Raw genomic sequence first — 27813 nt, 5'->3', positions numbered from 1 at the left:
TCAGAATTATGACACCAAGTTAACTTTGCTCCCTCCCTTTTTAGTTGAGGTTCCAGATTTCTGCTTCAGGTTGGAAACTGCCAATGCAATGTTCAGAGCATGTTCTACTCAAAAGTCACATCTTATCTTTCATAGTCACATGACAGACCAAGCCCCATTTGCTCGTTTACATTTTATTATCATGTTATTAGTAATAAATCAATAGAAATTGAATAACAAAGGAAAAAGCTCAAGATAAATAATTTCTTCCTTGTGAATTCAAGCACATGCATACACACACATCCTCCTCTGTGTGTGTTACTTCCTCCTCACATTCTGTCCTGTGGTACAAATAGTTACACAAAAGTCTATAAAACGCGAGTAGCAGACCCAAGCTGTGTAAAGCTCAGGCTGATTCTCAGTCTAGATCACCAGCTTCTCCACGCTAAGTGTACTTGTGGTTTCATCCTCTTCATTTGACCCAAAATATCCTGGGAGGTCCAGCATCCTCTGCTCAGCCTCAGTGAGGCCAAATGACGTATTGTCATAGAAGGCAAACTCAGGGTGAGTGGGGAAGCTTTGACACTTGTCTTTTCTACACTGAGAAGGGCTCAGAGGACTGACCCTCTGGTAGCTATCTTTGGGGGATGTGGGAGAAGACTGCTTCCTTGAGACACTCTTGTGACTGGGGGACGGTCCCCTATGAGCTCTGTGGGGCTCTGTTCTCTCAATTCCTGCCACTAATCCTGCCTGGCGATCCCCAAAGTCTGGTTTCCTCAAGGGCTGCCCCAAAGTGTAGGATTTAGGGAGAGGGTTTAATGGACCACCGGTTCCACTTGCCCCTTGGAAATGCTCCAGTTTTTCAGGAAACAGGTGGGCACCTCGACTCTGGGGCCTAAATCTGTCCTCTGCCTGCTCGCAGGTCCGCGTCCTAGAGCTGTAGGCAGGGGCCTGCCGTGGAGTCAGAGTGGACATGCTCCTCTCTCGGAACGGCCGGGCCTGCCTAGCTTCATGGAAACTCGCTGTCCTCCTGAAATGGGCGTTCCTGGCATGGCTCCTCTCGAACGGGCCCCCTCTGCTGCCCACGTGCCTCGCCTGTGACTTGCGGATCAGAGTCTGGCTGGGGCTTATGGCACAACTGGCCTGAGTCACACTCAGATCCAGCCTGGAGGGAGGCCTTTCCCCGGCACTGACCGCAGGCTGTTCCGGAAATGGGGATTTGATCCGGAACTTGTTTGCTGCAGCTTCTTCCGGGCTTTCCAAATCTAAGGGAGCGCTGGGGGCCGCATCAATGGCAGTGTCTGTCAGGGGACTCTGAGACACGTGATACACTTTGGTAGTTTCCGTCAGACCTTTCTTTTTCATCTCCTTTAACTGCTGCTGGGCAAGGCGGTAGCTGAACAGAGGTGGGATTATCTTCTGGGCGTTGGACTGGAAGCTCTCGCTGCCAGAGGCATCGTCCTCGGGAGGCAGCGGCCCGCCCCGCCTGTAGGTCAGAGGGATGCCTGTGTCCCCTGGACTCCCCGTGGGCCCGTCTCCCCCATCCGAGAAGCTCCCGCACTGCTCGCTCAGCTCGCAGATATTCTCCTCGTCCGAGTTCTTCCGGAAGCCGGGGGAGTGGATGGAATTGTGTCGAGCAGGTGTGCTGCACTTGGCTGGGCGGCCGAACCTCCTCCACAGCGTGATGAGCACGGTGGCAATGATGATGAACAAGCACAAGGATATACCAGTGACAGTCACGATGTTGTTGGACTTCACTGGACCCTGGGGCTGAAGAGGAGATGGGCTGGATGGCTGGAAAGCTGCAAAAAACAAAACAAAACAAACAAACAAAAAACACAGAGGAACAGATGTATTTTTACTTTTTCTTTTTTTTTCTTTTTTTGAGACGGAGTCCTGCTGTATTGCCCAGGCTGGAGTGCAATAGTGTCATCTCGGCTCATTGCAACCTCCGCCTCCCAGGCTCAAACAATTCTCCTGCCTCAGCCTCCCAAGTAGCTGGGATTACAGGCACGCACTACCACACCTGGCTAATTTTTTTGTATTTTTAGTAGAGCTGGGGTTTCATCATATTGGGCAGGCTGGTCTCGAACTCCTGACTTGTGATCCACCCGCCTCGGCCTCCCAAAGTGCTAGGATTACAGGTGTGAGCCATCATGCCTGGCCCAAATATGTATTTTCTAGTATTGTTTGCTCTGCATGGTTTTAAGGTCTCTGAGTCACTCACTCTAATTATCTAGCAGTTAAGGAATGATGGAAAATAAACAAGGACTGGGATTTCTGGTCTTACATATGGATTTCTGCTGGCAGCTGAAGCCAAACAAGATCACCAAAGGGGAAACACTGCAAAAACAGAGACCCACAGAAGCAAGGTGACCTGGTAAGCCATAATCAAGGTGACTCCCATGCTCACCAGCTCCTGCTGGAATTAGCCTCCAAGTTTCCACACAGAAGTAGGATGTAGAAATTTTTTTTTTTTTTTTTTTTGAGACGGAGTCTTGCTCTGTTGCCCAGGATGGAGCACAGTGGCACGATCTCGGCTCACTGCAACAACCTCTGCCTCCACGGTTTAAGTGATTCTCCCGCCTCAGCCTCCGGAGTAGCTGGAACTATAGGTGCATGCCACCATGCCCAGCTTATTTTTTTATTTTTAGTAAAGACAGGGTTTCACCATGTTGGCCAGGATGGTCTTGAACTCCAGACCTCGTGATCTGCCCACCTCGGCCTCCCAAAGTGCTGGGATTATAGGTGTGAGCCACCACACCCAGCCAGAAATTTTCAAATTTAGGTACCTACATATGTATGCCTTAAGGGAAATTAACTGATGAAAGTAAGACTTGGCAATAAATAATACAACTCATTTCCCCCTTCTATTATCCAGAAATTGTCTTTCCTAAGTGTTAAAGCCTCTGCATTCTCTCTCTTCTATTTTCAGCCATCCACTCCCCTTCCTACCTTCCATTGTGAGGGGTACTTTTCTTCTTTTTCCCTCCTCAAACTGGTTTGTCCCACAGTCATCAAAATGTTTCATCAAAATGCAGGCACCACCTGGAGCCTCCACCTGTATTGCCACTGAAACACCTGGAAACCTGAGACCAACTAATGCCACCTGACCCTCCCCTCTCTTTCCCCTTTGGTCACCAGTCCTATGGCTTTTTTTCCCCATGGTTGTATCACCACCACCAGCTCTGTGCTTCATCTTCTCCACCTGTCCTCCCACTGCCCACTCTTTGTACTGTCCCCTAGGGGACAGCTGATTACAAATTCCCCAACATCCCTAACTGCTCCACAGAACACCACCTTTACCTCCTCGTCCCAACTGAAGCCAGGCTACCCTGCAGGGCATAGTTTTCCCCAACCCTCTCAGTGGAAGCTGTCACACAGTTTCTTTTTCTTTTTCTTTTTTCTTTTTTGAGATGGAGTCTTGCTCTGTCGCCCAGGCTGGAGTGCAGTGGTGCAATCTCAGCTCACTGCAAGCTCCGCCTCCTGGGCTCACGCCATTCTCCTGCCTCAGCCTCCTGAGTAGCTGGGACTACAGGCGCCCGCCACCACGCCTCACTAAATTTTTTTGTATTTTTAGTAGAGATGGGGTTTCACCATGTTAGCCAGGATGCTCTCGATCTCCTGACCTCGTGATCTGCCCAACTCGGCCTCCCAAAGTGCTGGGATTACACATACTTTCTTTATAAGTAAACAGGGCCAGAAGTGGAGTGTGTTCCCCAAGCTCATTCCTATTGCTATTTCCAACCTGCACTCTTTCATCTCCATAGAAAACTTCCATTCCTTTGATGCCCATGCCATCCTTGCCAACCACCATTCTGCTCCTCCCTCAACACCATCATCTCCCAACCTCCTGCTAGCCATCAGTCACTTTAGCACCTGGGTCCCAGCCTCCCTTACTATGCCAGAGCTAGGACCATCCAGGTGACTTCAGGTCCATCCAACATATAGTACCTTCCCACTGTCTGCTCCTCTTCTAAAATCTTAAACCGCTCAACCGCTCTAGCTGTGTTCACTACTCTCACTAACTCACTATTACTACATTAAGACTTCTGATTCTCCAGCCCTCCATTTTCTCCCATCTGCCAGACACTTCCCAGCCTCACTTCTCCCCCTAACCAATTTACAACCATGATCCATTACTGAAACCATTTTCCTTCCAACAACCTCAACTCTTTTTTTTTTTTTTTTTTTTTTTTTTGAGATGGAGTCTTTCTCTGTCCCCCAGGCTGGAGTGCTGTGGCGCGATCTCGGCTCACTGCAAGCTCTGCCTCCTGGGTTCCCGCCATTCTCCTGCCTCAGCCTCCGGAGTAGCTGGGACCACAGGCGCCCGCCAACATGCCCGGCGAATTTTTTGTATTTTCAGTAGAGACGGGGTTTCACCGTGTTAGCCAGGATGGTCTCGATCTCCTGACCTCGTGATCCGCCCGCCCCGGCCTCCCAAAGTGCTGGGATTACAGGCTTGAGCCACCGTGCCCGGCCCAACCTCAACTCTTTTGACCTCTAATACTGAGCTATAGCTCTTCCCCCGCTCCGCAGCAGAAGTCTGACCCTAGACATGTGAACCTCAGACACGTGAATTCTTAGCTGCTGCACTGGTGGAGAAAATAACACAACCATGCAGGTCAGTGCCCCTGCACAATCACAGCACCCAACCTCAGCTGCCCACAGATCCTTCCATGGATCCCCTACAACACCTGCTTCCAATTTCACCACTTTCTTAAGCCCCCTATCCAATCCACTTCCTTAGCACTCTAATAGGTCACACACACACAAAATAGAAGCCATCAGGCAAGTACATGCCCAGCTTCTTCTGCGATCCTCCTCTGCCCCATAAACTTATTAGCAGCCACACCTCTATTTACCTTTTTGCCACATAATCAGTGGGAGAACTGTCCTCCTACAAAAGGTGAGGCCACAAGCAAATGCTTTCTAGGCCTCCTTTGTCTAGGGACATCATTCCTCTGCAGCAATTATCTCCAGTTGCTCCTCTATTAGCTCCTTTTCCTCAGCACATAAATATACTCAAGCTCTTCGCACTTTAAAAAGACCCTTCTCCAACCTTCTCACACTCTCAGACCTATCTTGCTCCTTGTCTTCCCAGCCATGCTTACTGAAAAGAGGGGTCTGCATTTGCTTACTGCTCCTACATCACCTCTGTCTCCTGCAACCTATCCCCAAGATTCCAATTAAACAGCTCCCACCAAGGTTATGAATGACCTCCTAATAGTCAAATTCAAAGGAGCTCGTTCTGTAGCATTGGCTACTGTTACATAGCTCTTGCAACTCTCTCCCTCCCTTTTGGTTTCAATGAGAACATTTGTTTATGTAATTTAGAGAGAAGAGCATGAATTTTAGATCCAAGGAGAGCTAGAGTCCATTCCTGGCTCCACTAGCTCTACTATCTCCATTGGCTGTCCCACCACCTCCATCTCAAAATGCCCAAGACTCACCATCTTCCCCTACAACTTGTGCTTCCTCTGATATATCTGATCTCAAAGGAATGGAATCACAGTTCACACAGTTGCCAGTACTAAAATCCTGGGTTTCATCCTTCATGCTCCCTCTCCATCACTTGCCACATACAGAGTCTGAATCCTCCTCTCCCTCCATCACCATTGCTGGCACTTCATTTTGCAGATAGGTTCCTGAAAAACTTTTCTCAACAGGTACATCTGCTGCCATGCCTAACCTTCTGATTTATACTCCTTGCTACAGCCAGATAGAGATACCATGAAAACACAGGTTCCAACTTTCGAGGCCCCTCAGGATATGAATCCTGTTTACTTGGCTGGCCTCATGTCTCCCACCCCTCCCTGGCACACTATCATCCAGACACAGTAAACTACTTTCAGTTCTCCAGGTCTCTTAATGTGCCATCTTCCATGCCTTCATTCATTGCTCCCTTTGCTAAAACTCCCATTTTCACCTACTTAACCTGAGGGACACCTCAGTTTCCAAACTTCAGCTCAAATATCACCTCCTTGGCTGGGTGTGGTGGCTCATGCCTGTAATCCCAGCACTTTGGGAGGCCAAAGGGGGTGGATCACTTGAGGTCAGGAGTTCGAGACCAGCCTGGCCAACATGGTGAAGCCTCGTCTCTACTAAAACTACAAAAAATTAGCCGGGTGTGGTGGCGTGCACCTGTAGTTCCAGTTACTTGGGAGGCAGAGGCAGCAGAATCACTTGAACCCAGGAGGCGGAGGTTGCAGTGAGTTGAGATCATGCTACTGCACTCCAGCTTGGGCAACAGAGCAAGACTCTGTCTCAAAAAAAAAAAAAAAAATATCGGCCGGGCACAGTGGCTCATGCTTGTAATCCCAGCACTTTGGGAGGCCGGGCGGGGGATCACGAGGTCAGGAGATCGAGACCACGGTGAAACCCCGTCTCTACTAAAAACACAAAAAATTAGCCAGGCGTGGTGGTGGGCGCCTGTAGTCCCAGCTACTCAGAGAGGCTGAGGCAGGAGAATGGCGTGAACCCGGGAGGCGGAGCTTGCAGTGAGCCGAGATCACGCCACTGCACTCCAGCCTGGGCGACAGAGTGAGACTCTGTCTCAAAAAAAAAAAAAAAAAAAAAAAAAATCACTTCCTCCAAGACTGGAGATGTTTTGGGCTTGGATTATCACTCCTGAAAGCTTCTATAGCAAGCTGTGGGTACATTTTTCATTGCAGGCCCTATAATATTGTACTGAGTATTAAGCCTGTTTATGTGCCTTCTGAGCTACTATAAGCCCCTTCAAGACAGTCATATCTTATTAATACATTCCCAACCACAGTCACAGTAACTTGCATAGTGCTCAATAAACACTAGTTTAACTGGTTGATTCTTTCCTTCATTATTAAAAAGGCAATAGCAAAATGATCAATATTCCACCAGATGGAACATCAGTGCAACAGCAATTTAATTATACTACTCTCTTGTTGAACAAGATAGACCATATGACGTAGAACTACATTCAGACCCTGGCATAAGAATATTCTTTTAAAGCCAAACCAACCTCTGAACTCCCAAACAAGTAAAAACAGTTGAATGATGAAAGGTTTGTTCCCTGATGTATCACTTCCTTCACCTGCAGTGGCTGCTCATGACAGTGGGTAGCAGCATTGCTATTACACACCATGAACCTCTTCACTTGACTCTGTTATCTTTTTACTCTGGCTGGCTTCCTTTAAAATCACAACTGGAGAAAAGCCCAAAAGCTGCTGGCCTCGCCCATCTCTATCTCTAGTTTTTCCTCTTTCACCTGAAGTAAAGGAGATTGTTGATGCTATGCAGCCTGTGAATATATCTTTACATTTCCAAAGAATGGAAAATAGGTTGACTAGGGCAAAGAGAACACTTGGAAGAAATGATCATTTTTATCCACATAAGCGATATCTGAGGACCACTTATAGTAGCGGCAGGCGAGTCTGTAGGACCTACCTTCTTGCTAACTTATAATGCACAAATATCCAGTTCCTACTCAGCATTAAAGAATTAAGATGCCGGCTGGGCGTAGTGGCTCTCGCCTGTAATCCCAGCACTTTGGGAGGCCGAAGGAGGCGGATCACCTGAGGTCGGGAGTTCGAGACCAGCCTAACCAACATAGAGAAACCCCGTCTCTACTGAAAATACAAAAATTAGCCGGGCATGGTGGCACATGCCAGAGGCTGAGGCAGGAAAATCGCTTGAACCCGGGAGGCGGAGTTGCCATGAGCCAAGATCACACCATTGCACTCCAGCCTGGGCAACAAGAGTGAAACTCTGTCTCAAAAAAAAAAAAAAAAGAAGATGCCAGAATATGACATAATATCACATTTCTCAAAAATGATTGTTAATTCCAGGTTGTTGATGCTTCTTCTAGAAAGCCAGATTGGCCTGTATATAAAGGCAAGGTATTCAAGATAGGTAGCTTAGCAAGGAGTCAAATCCAGTGCCCCTACTTTCTAGCTTCATGATCTTGGACAGGCCACTCACCCTTCCTATCCCACGGGGTCCTCATCTGCAATGTGGAGACAAGAATATGCCTACTTTATGTGTGCAAGGTCCTTAGAAAAATGCCTGGCAGGCAGTAAGCTCTCAAGAGGTCTGAGCCCAGCATAATGATACCTACCTTGTGGAATTACTGTGAGCCTTAAGTGAGATAATGTATTTTAAGTGTTGTCACATAGCAGATAACCAATTAATGGTAATAACAATAAATAAATATTGTCACATATAAAAGAATAGTAGTCACCAGTGGCCACTGAGTTTAAATTCATCTGAGTGTTATGGAACTCAGATATGAAATGTCTGAACACATGATCCCATCCCAGAATTGAAAGAATAAGGTGTATTTGAGGGAAGTTATACACAAGGAAGGTGCTGTGGAAAGTGAAGAGGACTTATAAAGAAAAGAGCAGACAGAGAAGAGAGCCTTAGAAAATAGTATATCACTGAAGAAATAATGGATTCAGGGTGGGGCCTATGAAAGACAGGCAGATGGAGGGCTAGGAGAAGAGGAAGCTACAATAAGAAAAAAAAAGGAGAAAGAATAATGTCCTAAAAATGCTGGAATGAAGGGAACAAGGCCTATCATACTGGCTGGAAAAATGATATCGCAAAAAGGATTTTCTAAAGCCACAGGTGGGGACACTGGCTGAGATGTTGCCAGGTGCCTGTGGTTTGGGCTAAAAGGTACTCTGAGATCCAAACACAGAAAAGCACATAACTCCTTCATATCCCAAAGAAACAAGGAACTAAGATGGTCTTTTAACCTGTAATTGGAGAGTACAAGGACAAGATAAAGTCCTTGACACAAGGACTTTTATCTAAGAGTCAGGACCAGAGCAGAGGCTGGCAAAGTAAATGTGGATTGTCTGTCAGGAGGCGGGATGGTGTGTGGAAAAAGCAAGGACTATTCAGTGTGTAACTCATGGTAAATGAACAGGATTTAGCTCCATAAGCTGGGGCAAACCTAACTGAGCCATGTGAGCAACATATCTATAGACAATTTACATCAAATACTCACTGACCAGCTACTAGTATGTGCCTTGAAGATGCTTAGAAGATTCAGGAAAGGCCAGTCCTCGGATGATAGCATAAAGAAATGTCCCTCTGGGTAGGGGCAGTAAGGAATAACTTAGGCCACTCAGGGTATAGGACAGGGAGTCTTGCCCCATTTTGACAAATAATGGTCTATGTGGTCCCCTGGCTTTTCTGGGTTGATAGGGAGAAAAATTAAGGAAAACTGTTTTTCCACAGTTTTGGTGAGGAGAAACAGAGGGAGAAAAAACAAAAAATCTTATGAAGAAATGATCCTTTCCCCATTTTTTGCATTTTTAGAAATTATTTAATATGTCTGAATCCTTAATATTTCCTTATTATTTTCTTATCTTCTATAGTGGTAAATCCCATTTTCTCACTGGTAAGCTACTCTCCCAGCTATTCCCAGTCTTAGATACACTAACAAATACAGGGTTAGTACAACCAACAGCAATCACAGAGCATTAATGAGTCTACTCCTGATCTCAGACTGCTAACTCTCAGGCAGGCCTGGGTTCAATATTCCTTCTGATGAAGGCTCTGAGGAGACACTCCCGAAGGAAGCAAGAATACCTACCAGCACACTCCTCCAGGGAACACAGGGAGGTCTCCAAGGACATTCCAGGGCAGCCAGGTCTGGAGGGGAAGGAAGTGAGACACACTCGGCGACGCTCTCTGACACCATCCCCACATGTGGCACTACACTGGCTCCATGGCTGCCACAGTCCCCAAGTTTCTGCAAGGATATAAGTTATGCTTTTAATGCTAGTTCATTTGAGAATCAGTATTTAACTGCACCCAAATGAAAGAGCAAAACTCAAATCTCAGGTCTTGAAAAGCCCGTGAGTTAAAGCATTCCCAGAGATGAAGAAAGCTGAAAAGAGTTGCTCCTAACTTTAAAACAAAGAAAAGCTGTATAATTTAAAAATCTTAACCTTTCCAGAACCCAAAAAAGAGCTGAGGTCGCAGGACAACTAACTATCCTGCAATATAAGGAAAGATAGGATCTTCCAAGGAAAAATGAGATGCAACTCTTGTTTACCAGGGGCAGACACCAGGCCGCATCCAAGGTGGTGAGAAGAGTTCACCTAAAAATGTAATGAACTGCCAAAAGCCTAGTGGACTAGCACAGAATATAGAACCCCTATGACTCACATACACAAGCAGAATTTATACCCACTTGCAGACTCTTCTCCACAGATCTCATCAAATACAAGAAGCACTGGGGGCAAGTGCAAGACCAGACAAAGCCTCCCTCATGGTGGAGGCCCAAGGAGGGAAGGGGAAGCACTATGGAAAAGACACAGAACCTCACCTGTCCTCTTTCCATTTCCTCTACTGAATAAAAGCTTCAACCACTTGGGGAAAGGCCTCAAACCCTATTATCCTAAGAGCACCAGTTGATATCAACTGCTTCTAGAGAATGGAAAAAGAAACTCCTTCACCCTTGGGGAAGAACCAAAAATATCCTGGACCCAGACTATTAGAGATCTTCTACCACTGGGGAGGGGCAGGATCATCAAGAAGGTCCCATTCCTGAAACTTAGGAACACAGCACTTGCCTAAGACTGAGGCTGAACTAGTACAAGGGAATGCCCTCCCTCTACTCCAGGCTAGCAAGTGCCAAATATCAAGTAACAACAGTCTACTTCTGGGGAAGAGGCATAGCAAAAGATGAAAGCCTCTCTGATGTGCAGGCTCACACCTAAAGCTGAGGGTGGGACAGAAGCATGGAGAAAACCCCTATAGTCATGCAATGCCTTCCCTAAACACAAAATAACACTAGAAAAATGTCAAATGTGATAAGCACTGAGGGTAGCCATAACTATGGTAAAAACCCAAACATAGCTCAATTCTTCACTATATATAACCTAATACCCAAACTAAAGGCCTAGCAAAAACAGAGGTATGACCATTTCCAGGCATAAATACCTCCATGTCTATAGTTTCAAACAAGGTGTCCAGCTTTCAACTCAAAATTATTAGGCACAAAAAGCAAGGAAAAAAAACATAAAACTATTAAGAGACAAAGTAATCAAGATAACCAGACTCAGATCTGACCCAGATATTAAAACTCTGAGAGAGAGAATGTAAAATAGCTACGATAAATATGCCAAAAGCTTTAGTGGAAAAGGTGAACAAGATGCATAAACAGATGGAAAATTTCATCAGACTGTTAGAAACTAGAAAGTCAAACAGAAATATTAGAATTTTAAAATATGGTAACACAGATGAAGAAGGCTCATCAATAGACTTGACACACAGCTGAGGAAAGAAACAGTAAATGTGAATACAGGTAAATAGAAATGTCCCAAACTAAAAAACACAAAGAGGAAAAAAAGAGTACATAAAACAGAATAGAAGACCTAAGAGCTGTGGGGCAATATCAGACTCCCATACATGTAATTGGAATACCAGGAGAAGAAGATAGAGTAGGACACAATAAATAAGTCCAAGAACTCTCCAAAGTTAATGACAGACCCCAAACCACATATCCAAGATGCTCAGAAAACACCAAGCAGGATAAATACAAAAAACAATACTGTACCCAAACTGCTGAAAACCAAAACCAAACCAAAAAGTTTGAAGGCTGTGGCTGAAGGGTGGGAGAATATACCACCAGAGAAGAATGACAATAAGAATTACAGCTGACTTCTTGACAAAATTATCCAAGCCAGAAGATAATAGAATGTCATCTCTAAAGTACTGAAAAAGCTACCACCCCAGTAAAAAAAAATATATATATATACACATATATATACATATATACACATATATACACACATATATACATATATATACATATATACACATATATATACATATATATACACATATACACATATATACATATATATACACATATATACACATATATATACACATATATATACACATATATACACATATATATATACATATATATATTTCAAAAATAAAGGAGAAATAAAGACTTTTTCAGAAAAACAAAAATGGAGATCATGTATTACTAGCAGTCCTTCAATACAAGAAATGTTCAAAGAAATCCTTTGGGCAGAAAGAAAATGTTACCAGACAAAAATCTGCATTTATATAAAGAAATGAAGAGTGCTGGTAATGGTATATATAAAGGTAAAAATCATTTTTCTCATTTTTAAATGCTCTAAAATATCACTGATAGCCTAAAACAAAATAGTGGCAATGTATTATTTGTTTTGCTTTTTTGTTTTTGAGACAGCGTTTCACTCTCGTTGCCCAGAATGGAGTGCAATGGTGTGATCTCAGCTCACTGCAACCTCCGCCCCCCTGGGTTCAAGCGATTCTCCTACCTCAGCCTCCCGAGTAGCTGGAATTACAGGCATGCGCCACCACATCCAGCTAACTTTTGGTATTTTTAGTAGAAACAGAGTTTCTCCATGTTGGTCAGGCTGGTCTTGAACTCCCGACCTCAGGTGATCTGCCCACCTCGGCCTCCCAAAGTGCTGGAATTACAGACATAAGCCACCACACCTGGCCATATGAAGTGTTTAATAGCTTATATAAAGTAAAAGTATGACAACGATCACACAAAGAATGGGAGGAGTGAATTGGGAGTGTATTGTTCAAAAGTCCTTATACTACATATGAAGCAATATAATACCTGGAGGTAGACTGAGAGTAAACATATATATTATAAGCTCTAGGACAACCACTAAATACACTTTTTTTTTTTTTTGAGACAGAGTCTTGCTCTGTTGCCCAGGCTGGAGTGCAATGGTGTGATCTCAGCTCATTACAACCTCCGCCTCCCAGGTTCAAGCGATTCTCATGCCTCAGCCTCCCGAGTAGCTGGGATTACAGGTGTGCATCACGATGCCCAGCTAGGTTTTTTGAATTTTTAGTAGAGATGAGGTTTCACCATGTTGGCCAGGCTGGTCTTGATCTCAAGTGATCTGCCCGCCTCAGCCTCCCAAAGTGCTGAGATCACAGGTGTGAGCCATGGCGCCCAGACCACTGAATACATTTTTAAGGTATAAACAATAAACCAATGGTGCAGTTAAAGTAAACCATTAAAATATTCAATTAATCTAAAATAAGGCAAAAAAAAGATGAAAAAACAGAATGGTTGTAACAAATATAAATCCAGCAAAATAGTAGATCTTAACCCAACCATATAATGATAAAACTAAATAATCTAAACACTAAGTTAAAAGACATAGATTGTCAGATTAGATAAAAAAGCATGATCCAACTATGTTTTTTTAAAAGCCCACTTTACATATAAAGACATATATATGTTAAAAGTAAAAAGATGGAAGATATGCCTTATGAACATTAATCAAAAGAAAACTAGAGTAACTACATTAATATCAAACAAAATATATTGCAGAACCAGGGATATTACCAGGGATAAAGAGCAACATTATATAGTGATAAAAGGGTCAATTCAGCAAGGAAACTTAATCCTAAATGAGGATGTACCTAACACCGGAGTTTCAAAATACAAACAAAACCCTCCCAGCCATTATTGATTGATAAATGTGAATTTCTCATCCAAGCAGATATGTAATCACTGCCAGACAGAATAAATGAGTAATTTCCCTATAAGTAATTATTCTGGTAGGCATGGTCGTGCACTCCTGTAAATACCAGCACTCTGGGAGGCCAAGGCAGATGGATAACTTGAGCTCAGGAGTTTGAGACCAGCCTGGGCAACATAGCAAAAGCCCATCTCTACAAAAAATGCAAAAATTAGCCAGGGATAGTGCCATGCACGTGTAGTGCCAGCTACTCGGGAGACTGAGGTAGGAGGATCACCTGAGCCGGGGGAAGTCGAGGCTTCAGTAAGCCATGATCACACCACTGCACTCCAGCCTTGGCAGCAGAGTGAGACATTGTCTCAAAAAAAAAAAAGATTATTTTAATAATTCTGTCTATCAGTACCCATCCAACCCCAAGATCTATCAGATCCTGCCAACACTGGCCACCAAAACACACTGCATAAAACACTCTCTTCATCCTTTATGGACAGAAACTTCTAATGCAGCCAAAGGTATACAAAGCACTACAAAACATAAAACATGTAGGGCAGATGCATTCTCAGGTGAGCCAAGTGGTGCAATCTTTGGAGTGAGTAATGGAATATGAGTTCTTTATAGCAATTAAAAGGATTTTCACAAGAGTGGGAGGATTACAAACCGGTATCCTGGACCAACATCAACTGAGATGTGCTAATTATGTTCCATCTAGAGGTCCAAGTGAACACAATATTGGTTCTGTGCCTCCGAGATCACACTGGAGCTCCTCATACAGCGTAACAATGAGCTGGCTTTGTCTTCAAAGCTTCAGAGATGTTCCCATACTAAGCCCCCCTGCTTGAAAAGCTTTGAGAATCTCCTATTAAAGTCTCTCTGAGTTATAGTATTGTGATTTATTTTGGGAAAATCTACTGGAAATCCCACTACTGTAAAATCTAAATTGAAAATTAAGTCAATATATAGTTTATCCTTCTCCATGCTCATATTTAAGACCACAAAAGGTAGAATTACACATGCTAAGAATCTGTTATTCCTTCTGAACTCTTTGACTTTATATAATTTATTTAAGTGCATAAAGTCATTTGTCAAACTAAAAATAAAAATTCCACTACTGAGGATCAGAAAAAAAATCAGTTTTGATTTAAAAAAGTATATTTTTTAGATTAAAAAATTATATGTATATATAAATAATGGAACTCATATTCCATTACTCACTCCAAAGATTGCACCACTTGGCTCACCTGAGAAGGCATCTGCCCTACACGCTTTCTTTATGTTTTGTAGTGCTTTGTATACCTTTGGCTGCATTAGAAGTTTTTGTCCATAAAGGATGAAGAGAGTGTTTTATGCAGAGTATGTTTTGGTGGCTAGTGTTGGCAGGATCTGATAGATCTTGGGGTTGGATGGGTAATGATAGACAGGGGACTTAGAATAATTTTTTTTTTGAGACAATGTCTCACTCTGCTGCCAAGGCTGGAGTGCAGTGGTGTGATCATGGCTTACTGAAGCCTCGACTTCCCCCGGCTCAGGTGATCCTCCTACCTCAGCCTCCCGAGTAGCTGGTACTACAGGTGCATGGCACTATCCCTGGCTAATTTTTGCATTTTTTGTAGAGATGGGTTTTTGCTATGTTGCCCAGGCTGGTCTCAAACTCCTGAGCTCAAGTTATCCATCTGCCTTGGCCTCCCAGAGTGCTGAGATTTATAGGGGTGTGCCACCATACCTGCCAGAATTATATATAATAGCTGGGACTACAGGCATGTGCCACCATGCCCGGCTAATTTTTGTATATTTGGTAGTGATGAGGTTTCACCATGCTGGCCAGGATGGTCCTCAATCTCCTGACCAAGTGATTCACCCACCTCGGCCTCTCAAAGTGCTGGGATTACAGGTGTGAGCCACCGCAGCTGGCAAAAATCTTAATGTCAAAAAAATCTCATTTTGAAATGTTGTGTTCATTTCCCTTGAAAGTAAAATCATAGGCCGGGCACGGTGGCTCACACCTGTAATCCCAGCACTTTGGGAGGCTGAGGCAGGTGGATCACGAGGTCAGGAGTTCGAGACCATCCTGGCTAACACGATGAAACCCCCGTCTCTACTGAAAATACAAAAAATTAGCTGGGCGTGGTGGCAGGCGCCTGTAGTCCCAGCTACTCAGGAGGCTGAGGCAGGAGAATGGCGTGAACCCAGGAGGCGGAGCTTGCAGTGAGCCGAGATCATGCCACTGCACTCCAGCCTGGGGGAGAGAGTGAGACTCCTCTCAAAAAAAAAAAAAAAAAAAAAAAAAAGTAAAATCATAGCATGTAGGATACCAAACAATAAAACAAAATGAACATTTAAGCTAAGCTTTTATGTCTCAATTTCTAAATCAAATTAATCAAACAGTAAACAAAATAAATCACTCAAAGCAATGATCAAATTTAAGTAGGCAAATATTTGTGAATGTCTTAAGTAACTCCATCTGATCCCTGAGATCTCTGCTAATAACTTTCAGGAAAAAACTTGGCAAAATGGGAACTCATTAAATAACTGTAGTTCATATGTTAGGAATGAAAAGCAAAATGACCAATACTCCAAATAGTCCCACTTCATGAATGAAAGGCTGTTTTGTCCTGTTTAGATGTCCATACATGTGCTCACACTACATAACAAACCTGTTTGTCCAGGCTAAATGCCTTTCAGCCTATTATAGAGGGTTCTAATTTTGAATAAGCAAAATGTCTTAAATGTGAAAAGGGAGGTTTGTTTCTACCCATAAAACTATCTGAAGGAATACAGCTTTGAAATATTCACATCTGCAAGGCATTTTGTTCAAGAAACCAAGGTAACAGGCCGGGCGCGGTGGCTCACGCTTGTAATCCTAGCACTTTGGGAGGCCGAGGTGGGCGGATCACGAGGTCAGGAGATCGAGACCACGGTGAAACCCCGTCTCTACTAAAAATACAAAAAATTAGCCGGGCGTGGTGGTGGGCGCCTGTAGTCCCAGCTACTCAGGAGGCTGAGGCAGGAGAATGGCGTGAACCTGGGAGGCGGAGCTTGCAGTGAGCCGAGATTGCACCACTGCACTCCAGCCTGGGTGACAGAGTGAGACTCCGTCTCAAAAAAAAAAAAAAAAAAGATAAAAAGCAAACGAGACCATTTCTGCCAAATTAAACTACTTACTAAGACCAGACTTTCCCCCCCAAAAAGGGAAAGAAATGCAAAGAGCAGCATAGGGAATTAATGGAATTGTCATAACCCCATTTCTTCATGATTAGGTAGGGCATTACACAAAGAATACAGAATCCCAATACATTTTTAGAAATCTTGCTTTGATTTCTCACTAAAAAGGCCGCATTCCTATAATGAATGACTTTAAGAGATAAGAGACATGCTCAGCTAGAGGAAGACAGAAGTTGCTAATTTGGGATTTGGCTTTGAATTCCAATAATCTCTGCCATGAACTTACCATATGATTTAATAATGGGATTTAAAAAATGTAATATAATGTTTATTCAGCACTTCCTAAATGCCAGGCACTATCCTGAGAATGTGTAACATGTATGTTGATTTCGTTCAATCTCCACAACTCTGAAGTATGTACTTGTATTGCCCCTATTTTACTGATGGGGAAATGAGACGTAAAGAGGTTAAGTAGATTTAACAGTACTCTTAATTTTTCAGCTAAGGGTGATAATGCCAATTGGTACATTATAAGGCATGAACCATAAAAATGATGGTACAATTCACCTAAAGTTCACCTGAATTCTAAATAATTTTGATTACATGAAGGATTTGATTTAAAATGTTAAAAAATCTCAGTACAAACCTATATTTCTCTGAATTAGCATGCACTCCTTCTCCTTTGCAGAAAAATGGCTTCTGCTTGAAATGCCAAAGTCAAAGCAGTACTTATTCTTCCCCATGTCAAACAAAGTACAGTTAAAAATTGTCCTCCTCTCTCCCAGGGGCAGGCTGTTTTCAGCCAAGTGAATGGTCCTCTTCCCAGGGGATCTGGGGGCCTCCTTGAAGACAGTGACCACTCCTTGGACGAAGGTGCATGGTGGGGGCAGCACCATCACCTCTACCCCAGACTCACATGTGAGTTCTGGCACCATCATCAGTTTGTATCCAAATTTCTGGGCCAGGTCAATGGGTCCTGTGGAGGTAATGACTGAGTCTCGCCCAAGCAGCTTCAGCACCACGGTGACATAGGCTTCCGGCCCCACAGGTGCACAGCCAAACTCAACCCACTGATCTTGAGCAAGTTCTGTCCTTTTGCTGGTTCTTATTTCCAGCGGCTGTCCTGAATTTCTTCTTGCCTCAGGAAGACTGTTGGTGAAGATGACATCCACTATGATGTTGGGCTTGTCCACAGGAAACGGGCACAGTGGTTGACTGGTAAATAGGCCCACTTGGAAGGTGCCTTCTGCTGCCTTGGCACTCCTATTCAAGTCAATGTGAAAGACAGGCCATTCCACCTTCAGAAAGGCACTTTTCTCCCACCAGGGGAATGGAGTGCTGTTGTCTGTTGCTTCTGGAGTCATTGTGAACCAGTAGTCACCAGCCTCCTTGAAATAGAAGCACTCAAACTTGAGTGTTCCCTGGGACTGGTTGGTCAGGAGGTACTTGGTAGTTACAGTCTGATTGGTGTTGGCCTCCAACAGCAGGACAGATACATTCCTCAGTGTCCCATTAGCACCATCAAAATACTGGAAATCCACATACACTGTGTCGTTGCTTAGTGCTACATGGCCTGGCTCTCTCAAGAGAAGATATTCAGCTTCTCCAAGAACTGAAATGGTCAGAATTGGTTTTTAAAAGGTGCGTTTGAGAAGAATTATTAGTGACATTGATGAAAACAGAATTTTTAAATATTTTTTTGAGACAGGGTCTCATTCTGTCACCGAGGCTAGAGTACAGTGGTGCAATCAGTGCTCGCTGTACCCCTAACCTCTTGGGCTCAAGCAATCTCCCACCTCACCCTCACGAGTAGCTGGGACTACAGGCACATGCCAGCACAGCCAGCTAATTTTCTTTTTGTAGAGACTAGTCTCAAAATCCTGGGCTCAAGCAATCCTTCCACCTCAGACTCTCAAACTGCTAAGATTATAGACATGAGCCACTGCACCTAGCAGAAAACAGCATTTTAGACAAGAGAAGTTAGAACTGAGCCAGGGATGATGTAAAATAATACTGAGTACAGATCCTGGAAGCTGGCCATTGTGCTCTTTCCATTCTGAAGTGGTTCTGTTCCTTCTTTATCTTTCATAGTTATGTTTAAAATAATTAGTGGTAAATACTCTGAATTCACAACATTCAACAATATGATATATCTGCAATGAAAATCTATACAGCTAGAATAATAATTTTTAGGATTAAAAACCCAGTATCTCATATTGTTAATCAAAGATTCTGGTGTTTAGATATTTGGGGAAAATGGATATACAGTGAAGAGAAAGCTTGATTTAAATGACACAATACAAATTGTTCTGGATTATTTTAAATGTAAGACCCTAAATTTATTTCAAAGTTATTATTTTCTGATATTCAAGACAAGCACTGGGGAATTTTTACCAGTAAAGGAATCAGTGTCCTCAGTTTGTATGAGGCAGACATATTTAAATGGATAAGAAATGTTGACACTTTATTCTGCATGGATAACCAAAGGGATAGGGTGAACATTTTTGAAATAACTAAGCTTGTCCATGGCAATTTAATGACATTACAGCGACTTGTATTTGCCTAGATAAGACAGATGACTGCTACTTCTTAAGTATCATTCTGTTAGGATCAATCATATCTTTTAAAAAGAGACCCAGCAGAGCAGCCTAAGTGAAAAGTTCAAAGAATAGACACACAAGAATCCTTGTTTCTATTTTGAATCCTATCCAAATATATATCAAAGGAGGCAGAATTTGGCAATACAACAGTCAGCTGGCCCGTGGCTAGGGTAAGAAACAGTTCTAGATGTAAGGGACTGAAGTTCCCTTTAGGTTTGAAAAACAACTTGTGGAAGTATGAATTTATTATTCTTATTATATATGCCTCATGAATATATATGTCCAAAGGGGCCCATGTGTTTTTTTGTTTGGGCTGGCAGTCTTTAAAATACCCTTATATATATGCAATCAATGATTATTAGAATCAGCACATGAATATCTTGGCACACAGAGGAGTTTTTAATTAGCACAGCATTTCACCTAGTTCTCATTTGAGATGAGGTGAAATAAAAGACATAAAACTTGGATGACTTGAATGCTTGATTATCACTTGTTTGAAAACCATAATAGGATAAAGTTCTTTTTTTCTCCAATTAAGCAAAAACAAGTTGAGGGATATTCCCTTTTGTTTGGAGATGACTCAAAGTTGAGGAAGGTGGCTGATTCTGGTGCAGCTTGTGTACTGGATCAGATCCAACCTGGTACCTTTCTTGAATTACTGGGTAATGCACTTACCACAGCCCAAGGAAGTGCTTAAGACTGAGAACAAAGTCATACTAATTTGGATCTGAAGGGGGCAGGATGGTTCTGTGGTCCATTTAAGAATAAGAGGCTACACCACTTAGTTAACTAATGAAAGTCTATTGCAGGCTGGTCCGATGGTAGCAGGTTATCAGAACTTAGTAAGATTAGTGTCACCAAAGTTGGTATATGACCCCCAACTACTAAATTTGACTGGCTTAAAAAAAAAAAAGCAGTCTATTGTGTATGACAGGGATTGTCAATGAAGCAGATCAGATTCTGATTTGATGGGAGCCAGTGAATGAAAGACACACATGCCCCGCCGGAAATGGAAAACAAAGATGCAGTTGATGGGTTCCAGCAGCAGCAGATAGGAGGTATGTACTAGAGGGAGAATTTGCTACTTTAGAACTCCTGTTAGAAAACTACAATTTGGGCCAGGCGCGGTGGCTCACACCTGTAATCTCAGCACTTTGGGAGGCCGAGATGGGTGGATCACCTGAGATCAGGAGTTCAAGACTGGCCTGGCCAACGTGGTGAAACCCTGACTCTACTAAAAATACAAAAATTAGCTGGGCATGGTGGTGGGCGCCTGTAATCTCAGCTACTCGGGAGGCTGAGGCAGGAGAATTGCTGGAACCCGGGAAGCGGAGGGTGCAGTAAGCCGAGATTGTACCATTGCACTCCAACCCGGGCCGACAACAGCGAGACTCCATCTCAAAAAAACAAACAAACAAAAAACTACAATTTGGTTCTACCACATCCTGACTACTATAATATACAGGTAATGCTATATTTTGATCAGTATTAAGTAGAGATAAAGGGGGGGGGGGGTAAAACAGATCTACGACAATATCTACTTTTTTTATTTTATCAGTGGCTTGTGCACTCAACTTCTATGCTCTTTTTTTATGCTCATTCAACTTTTTTCATATTCCAGTAAGAAATTTTGCTATTAACAAACACCCTTGTATAATTTGTTTAAATGGAGAATTTCGATGCTTTATTTATCATTATGAAACCAAGAACACATACTTTTTTGTAGAAGGCTGTTACGTGTAGAGTAATCTGTGTTTTTTTGTTTTTATTTTTTATTTTATTTATTTTTGTTGTTGTTGTTTGTTTTTTTTGAGATGGACTTTTGCTCTTGTTGCCCAGGCTGGAGTTCAGTGGCACGATCTCGGCTCACCACAACCTCCGCCTCCTGGGTTCAAGCGATTCTCCTGCCTCAGCCTCCCAAGTAGCTGAGATTACAGGTGCATGCCACCACATCCAGCTAATTTTTGTATTTTTAGTAGACACAGGGTTTCACCATATTGGCCAGGATGGTCTCAATCTCTTGACCTCATGATCTGCCCGCCTCGGCCTCCCAAAGTGCTGGGATTACAGGTGTGAGCCACCGCATCCAGCCAGAGTAATCTGTTTTTAAGAAGGGATAAATTACTTTTTTTTTTTTTTTTTTTGAGACAGAGTCTCGCTCTGTCACCCAGGCTAGAGTGCAGTGGCGCGATCTCAGCTCACTGCAAGCTCCGCCTCCCGGGTTCACACCATTCCCTGCCTTAGCTTTCTGGGTAGCTGGGACTACAGGCACTTGCCAGCACGTCTGGCTAATTTTTTTGTATTTTTAATAGAGATGGGGTTTCACTATGTTAGCCAGGATGGTCTCAATCTCCTGGTGATCCGCCCACCTCAGCCTCCCAAAGTGCTGGGATTACAGGCATGAGCCACCGCGCCCGGCCAAATTACTTTAAAATAAATGAATCCCACATTGGCTTTCCTTAAATCTGGTGTCTTCTTGTATAAATAAACTTCTTAAAAAAGAAAAGACTGAGAAAGGAGGTCTACTGAATGAAATGAACAGCACATACTCTGGTCCATTTAACCAGCTATGCCATTCACATTACACAAGCCAGTGTCCTCTCTATCTTGGATCACAATTTCTTTACCAAATTCAAAAACAACTTCCACTGCCATACAATCAACTGCTTAGATGTCTATGAAATATTTGGAAATCATCAAAAGTAGTGAAGATTATATCATATTGTTGACTCTATTGTTCAGCAGTTGTATAAAGCTCTCTGAGAAATGAACTCAATTTTTAGTTGAAACGAATGAAGAGAACAGACTTTAAGCACCTACTATTTGCTCATTCAGGGTGTTTTGCATTCTTGATATTATCATAAAAACCCTGTAAAGTCAATATTATTGCTGAGATTGAAAGAGATTAAGAAACTTTTCTAAGAGCACGCAACTTTCAAGGATTGAAATTCAGATTGGTTCCAAATATATGTTAGCACCAAAACTCTGTCAAGTGAAATCTTATGTAGAACCCTAATATACACAACATCATTGCATGTGTGTATGAAGTGATTTATCACACTGAATTACTGGGAAATCATGCTTGCCTCCAATTTGTCAAAATTTGAGAGAGTTGGTTTTTTTATTTTTTTAAGAGTTAAAAATATAAAGTGAAATATGAATCAATCATGCAGAATCACTGAAGCATAAGAGAACCCAGGGTTGCAAGCGTCACGGTTTAGAAAGCACTGCACTATATACCCCACCCTGCCTCCTTCATGAAGAGTCATCAACATCAATACATTTATAAATGTCATATTTATGTTTTATTGCTACCAATAGCGTTAAGTATACTCACAATACTCACCATAGTCACAGAGTACCACCAACAATAGATTTGAAAAGTCTTTCAACATTGGTTTCATTCTGATTGGCAAAATCCCAGGTCTTTAGTCTCCTCATGTCCTTTCTCACGTCCAGATTGTGATTTTTTTCCCCAAAAACACCTGAAATTAGAACCTCAAAAAATGATGGCTCCGTTCAATGTGATTGATAAAACAGTAATCATTAAATGACAAAACCATTCTAAAACTCAAACTTCCTAAGTGATATTGAAAGGAAACTAGAGAGGACACTAATTTTCCCTGGGGCAATGACTTATAATTATACAAGCCCCTTTCATTCCATTATAACTCACAGGTCAGGAATATGCAGGTATGCCCAAAACCTACTAAGATTATCTTTGCACAACACCAAAGTCTCTTCTCTTTACAGCACATCCTTAAGTGGAGAGTTTATTGTTATTTGCTTAATTTTATCAAAGTTAATAGCCAATTTGGATACATTTTCACATTATTTATCTGCTTGGCATTTCACACTAATAAATTTACTAAATTTCTGCTAAACTTTAATTTAGCATTGTGCTATGTATACCCAAATGCTCCCTGCCTGGTGTCCACAAATGGGCTAACATTTCCTTGCACAATTGGTGTGTTACCAGGATTGCTTCATTTATCAATTCCTAGGAGCTACATCCAAGTGATCAAAGCTTTTTTTAAAAAAAGATATCCCAGAATACTACAATTAAATGTGAACTCCATGTGGCCCTGACTTCCCTTGTTTAGGGCACCCTAAGGAGAAAACAGACAAATAACAATCATCTTCACCAGTCTTGCAATACTTGTTGCTGCTGGTATGCATCCTGGTATGCATCACGAGATCGGTGGTTCACACAGCAATCTTCCCAGTCTACCTAAGAGGGCAGGGAAGACCTTGCCAGCCTGTGGTTCACAGTTATTTGTTGGAAGAGGCACTATTATTTATTTATTTATTTATTTAAGACCTTGCCGGCCTGTGTTTCACAGTTATTTGTTGGAAGAGGTACTATTATTTATTTATTTAGAGATGGAGTCTCACTCTGTCGCGTTTATTTATTTATTTATTTATTTAGAGATGGAGTCTCACTCTGTCGCCCAGGCTGGAGTGCAGTGGCGAGATCTCGGCTCACTGCAAGCTCCACTTTCCCGGTTCATGCCATTCTCCTGCCTCAGCCTCCCGAGTAGCTGGGACTACAGGCGCCCACCACCACACCCGGCTAATTTTTGGTATTTTTAGTAGAGATGGGGTTTCATCGTGTTAGGCAGGATCTCGATGTCCTGACCTCGTGATCTGCCCGCCTCAGCCTCCCAAAATGCTGGGATTACAGGCGTAAGCCACCGCACCCAGCTGGAAAAGGCACTTATTTTTATATAGACTATTCAACTATAGAATAAGATACTGGGCATTTAAGACAGTTCTTCCATACTAGAGTCTAGCAAACTATGTATTCATATTAAATATAACCAAATATATACTTTCTTAATGTTTATGGTCCCCCCCATTATTCACAGTTAATTTTTTTTTCTTTTTTTAGACAGAGTCTTGCTCTGTCACCCAGCCTGGCGTGCAGTGGCATGATCTTGGCTCACTGCAACCTCTGCCTCCCAGGTTCAAGTGATTGTCCCACTTCAGCCTCCTGAGTAGCTGGGATTTATAGGTGTGCACCACCATGCTTGGCTAATTTTTGTATTTTTAGCAGAAACTGGGTTTCACCACGTTGGCCAAGCTGGTCTCAAATGTCTGGCCTCGTGATCTGCCCACCACGGCCTCCCAAAGTGCTGGGATTACAGGTGTGAGCCACCACACCCAGGCCACAGTTAATCATTTTAATAAGCAAGTATATTATATTCCAAATACATGTTACATCTCTTCAGATAAGAGCACAAATTAGTGGAATTAAGAAAACTGGTTGAAATAAGCCAAAATTCAATGGAAGGGAAACTGGTGTGTCTTATTAGCTTTCTTTCAGCAAGAGCTGCTGAACAAAGGAAATACTGTACTTCCTGAAAGGAAAGCAGAGATTTGAAGTGTAACTATGCAGATGATTAGGGCTCCCTCCTCTTCCCCGCCACCCCCACCCCCCAAAAAAAAGAAAAGAAAGGAAAGAAGAAGAGAATTGTTTTGGGTGGAATTAGCCACAGATTTGACCCAATTCTTTCCTCGTACATGGAAACCTGGGAAACCTGGCCAAAGTCAGCCAGTAAGATCCTTGCAGAATGCATCATATCACTTGGGCAAGTGTGAGCACTTAAGACAATTACAATGCTTCCTTTAAGTCACTGAGACCTGGTAACCAAACTAAGGAGAAGCAAGCTCCCAAAAGTTGAACGGGCTTCTCTCAGATTTGTTTGCTTCCACCACAATAACATTTTTATTTTTGAAGCCCCAAATCATTACTGATTTTGTGATTATAACACATTTTCTTATGAAAATGATCGGGAAAACAAAGAATGGTGAGATAATCTATATTTAGAGCTGAATGGAAAAAGACTTATAAAACAGACCAGCCTACTTGTCAATCATAATATGGAATATGATCATAACATTAGTCATAATATGTCTCTTTAATTTCTTTCTACCTTGCTTATTTTCTTTCAACATGTTGTTCCCAATACCTCGACTGACTTCTTACAATGTTTGGCTTGAGAATTGTTCTAAGAAATTAAGAACTTAGGCATATTTTATACACGTTTGAAAATACTTCTACATAGCATTCTTGTATGTAAACTTTATAGACAAATTCTAAATTCATCAGCTGAGAAGGTGGGGAAAAGTTGTGAATATTCTCAACGGCTAACAGCATCATCCAACCTCAGACCCCATGTTTTTGCTGAAACCAGCTAGGACAAGCGCTTCTAAATCTCCCTTCACAGCTGCAGAAAAAGTAAATGAATTACGCTAATGTCCATGGGACCAATGATTCGTGAAAGAATAAAATGGAAAACGAAGCAAAGTTATTTTGTCCCTTCTGACCAACATGCACATGCTCGTGTGTATATATACGAATAGTATTTATTGGGAGGAAATCTCTAGTTCCAAAGCAGCTCGTGTAAACAGGCTTCATTTATATGTTCATTCGAGTTTGCTCTGCCCTGGTCCCACGGGTTGGGTGCAGCGTTCCTGGGACGCCCTGGCTCGCCCCATCTACTCAGCTTCCCAAATGCCCGCAAGCCCAGTTCCACGCTTGGAAGTCTACCCCTCGTGTCGTCAGCTTAAAGTCCTCCTTAATGAGGACCATCTTTAATTTAATCCTTATATTTCATACTTTTTGCATATCAGAAAGGATTTCTTTTTGGAAAGAAACAGTAGCTCAAGACGCGATTTTTCAAGGTTCCGTGGCCAGTCTCAGCCACTCGGCAACATATGAGCCAGGGCAGAGCCAGGTTCAGTTAAATTCGAGACTCCGTGTGGAGACCAATACCCCTTAAAAGCGTCCCCTGGGGCCGAGGCGGGTGTGTGGAGGGGCCGCCACCATCCACCTGCGCCTTCAGGATCCGGGAGGGTGGCAGGGTCCGGGGGCATTTTCCGACCCCAGCGGAGCCTCCGAGGGTCTCGCGGCACAGGAGCGCCCACTGGGGCGCGAACACCGGGATGCAGGAGGGCGCTTCTTACCTCTCGAGACTGACGGGCAGCGACCCCAGCTCGGCTGGCCGAGTGGCGAGGCGGACGGGAAGCCTCAGGGGCCGCGAGGTAGAGCGCCGAGCATCCGGCGTCCCGGACTGCGCGCCCTGACCCCGCGGCGTTAGGCTCCCACAGCCCCGCCCGGGCCCGCCCCCGACGGCGTGGGGAGGGCGGGCACCGGGAGGGCGGGGGGCACCCGGGACCGGGCGTGGTCGGCTCCCGCCCCTTCTGGGCAGCGCATCCTTTCCTGCCGGTCCCCCGCTCGCCAGCTGCTGGACAGGAAACAGGCAGGAAACGCGCGGCCAGCCAAGGTCCTGAGGGAGGGGGTGCGGCCCTGGCAGACGCAGGTCCCCTCAACGCACACCCGCGTCCACAGCACCAGGGGTTTAACGAAGGACGAGCGAGCAATCTCCTGACACTTCACCTTCAATCACTCCTACTCGTGTCATTTTCTTCAGGGAGACCACAAAAATAAGTCCTTGAAGTGGCACAGTATGTGGGCTGTAAACTTGCTTTCCCAAATGTCACTAAAGAGTTTCAAAAGAACATAGTTCAGGTAAAGTGCATCTCCATTTTCTTACCCTGGGGTCAGAATTGGTTATTAAAAATAACTAAACATTTTTAAAACTCTACTCTGCAAGTGTTAAAGTTCTTTTTATGGGAATGTGTATTAGTTCAGCCACTGTGGAAAGCAGTTTGGAGATTTCTCAACTAAAAACAGAACTATCATTTGACCCAGCAATCCCATTACTGGGTGTATCCCCAAAGGAAAATAAATCATTCTGCCAAAAAGACACCTGCACTCCCATGTTTATCACAGTACTATTCACAATAGCAAAGACATGGAATCAACCTAGGTGCCCATCAACAGTGGACTGGGTAAAGAAAATGTACATACACACCACGGAATACTAAGCAGCCATAAAAAAAGAACAAAATCACGTCCTTTGTAGCAACATGGATGCAGTTGGAGGACATTATCCTAAGTGAATTAACATAGGAACAGAAAACCAAAAACCGTATGTTCTCACTTGTAAGTGGGAGCTTAAACAATGGGTACTCATGGACATAAAGATGGCAACAACAGACACTTGAGACTCCAAGTCAAGGGAGGGAGGGAAGAGAGCAAGGGCTGAAAAACATCCTATTGGGTACTGTGTCCAGAATTGGTGGGTTCTTGGTCTCTCTGACTTCAAGAATGAAGCCACGCACCCTCGCGATGAGTGTTATAGTTCTTAAAGGTGGCGTATCCGGAGTTTGTTCCTTCTGATGCTCGGATGTGTTCAGAGTTTCTTCCTTCTGGTGGGTTCGTGGTCTCACTGGCTCAGGAGTGAAGCTGCGGACCTTCCCGGCGAGTGTTACAGCTCTTAAGGCGGCGCGTCTGGAGGTGGTCCTTCCTCCCAGTAGGTCCATGGTCTCTCTGGCTTCAGAAGTGAAGTGTTACAGCTCATAAAGGTAGTGTGGACCCAAAGAGTGAGCAGCAGCAAGATTTATTATTAAGAGCCAAATAACAAAGCTTCCACAGTGTAGAAGGGCACCCCAGAGGATTGCCCCTGCTGGCTCAGGCAGCCTGCTTTTATTCTCTTATCTGG

General features: G+C 43.4%; 1 protein-coding gene across 3 annotated transcripts; it reads right to left on the bottom strand.

Moving 5' to 3' along the window:
- Nucleotides 1-157: 157 nt before the first annotated feature.
- THSD1 (thrombospondin type 1 domain containing 1) lies at nucleotides 158-26817 on the bottom strand. 3 transcript variants are annotated; one of them, XM_030813456.1, is made up of 5 exons: nucleotides 26213-26354; nucleotides 22590-22728; nucleotides 17290-18255; nucleotides 9563-9721; nucleotides 158-1781 (listed from the first exon to the last, which is right to left on the bottom strand). In XM_030813456.1, the coding sequence occupies exons 2-5, from the start codon at nucleotides 22645-22647 to the stop codon at nucleotides 403-405; spliced, it is 2562 nt and encodes an 853-aa protein (XP_030669316.1). In that variant the 5' UTR covers nucleotides 22648-22728; nucleotides 26213-26354; the 3' UTR covers nucleotides 158-402. The 3 variants fall into 3 exon arrangements, with proteins under 3 accessions (XP_030669316.1, XP_030669318.1, XP_030669317.1); XM_030813458.1 differs by lacking the exon at nucleotides 9563-9721 and having other exon boundaries at nucleotides 26213-26817; XM_030813457.1 differs by lacking the exon at nucleotides 26213-26354 and having other exon boundaries at nucleotides 22590-23182.
- Between the last annotated feature and the right edge of the window lie 996 nt (nucleotides 26818-27813).

Source organism: Nomascus leucogenys, chromosome 5 (genome assembly GCF_006542625.1).
Source record: "Nomascus leucogenys isolate Asia chromosome 5, Asia_NLE_v1, whole genome shotgun sequence".
Classification (NCBI taxonomy): domain Eukaryota; kingdom Metazoa; phylum Chordata; class Mammalia; order Primates; family Hylobatidae; genus Nomascus; species Nomascus leucogenys.
This window is presented reverse-complemented; position numbering and strand designations above follow the sequence as displayed.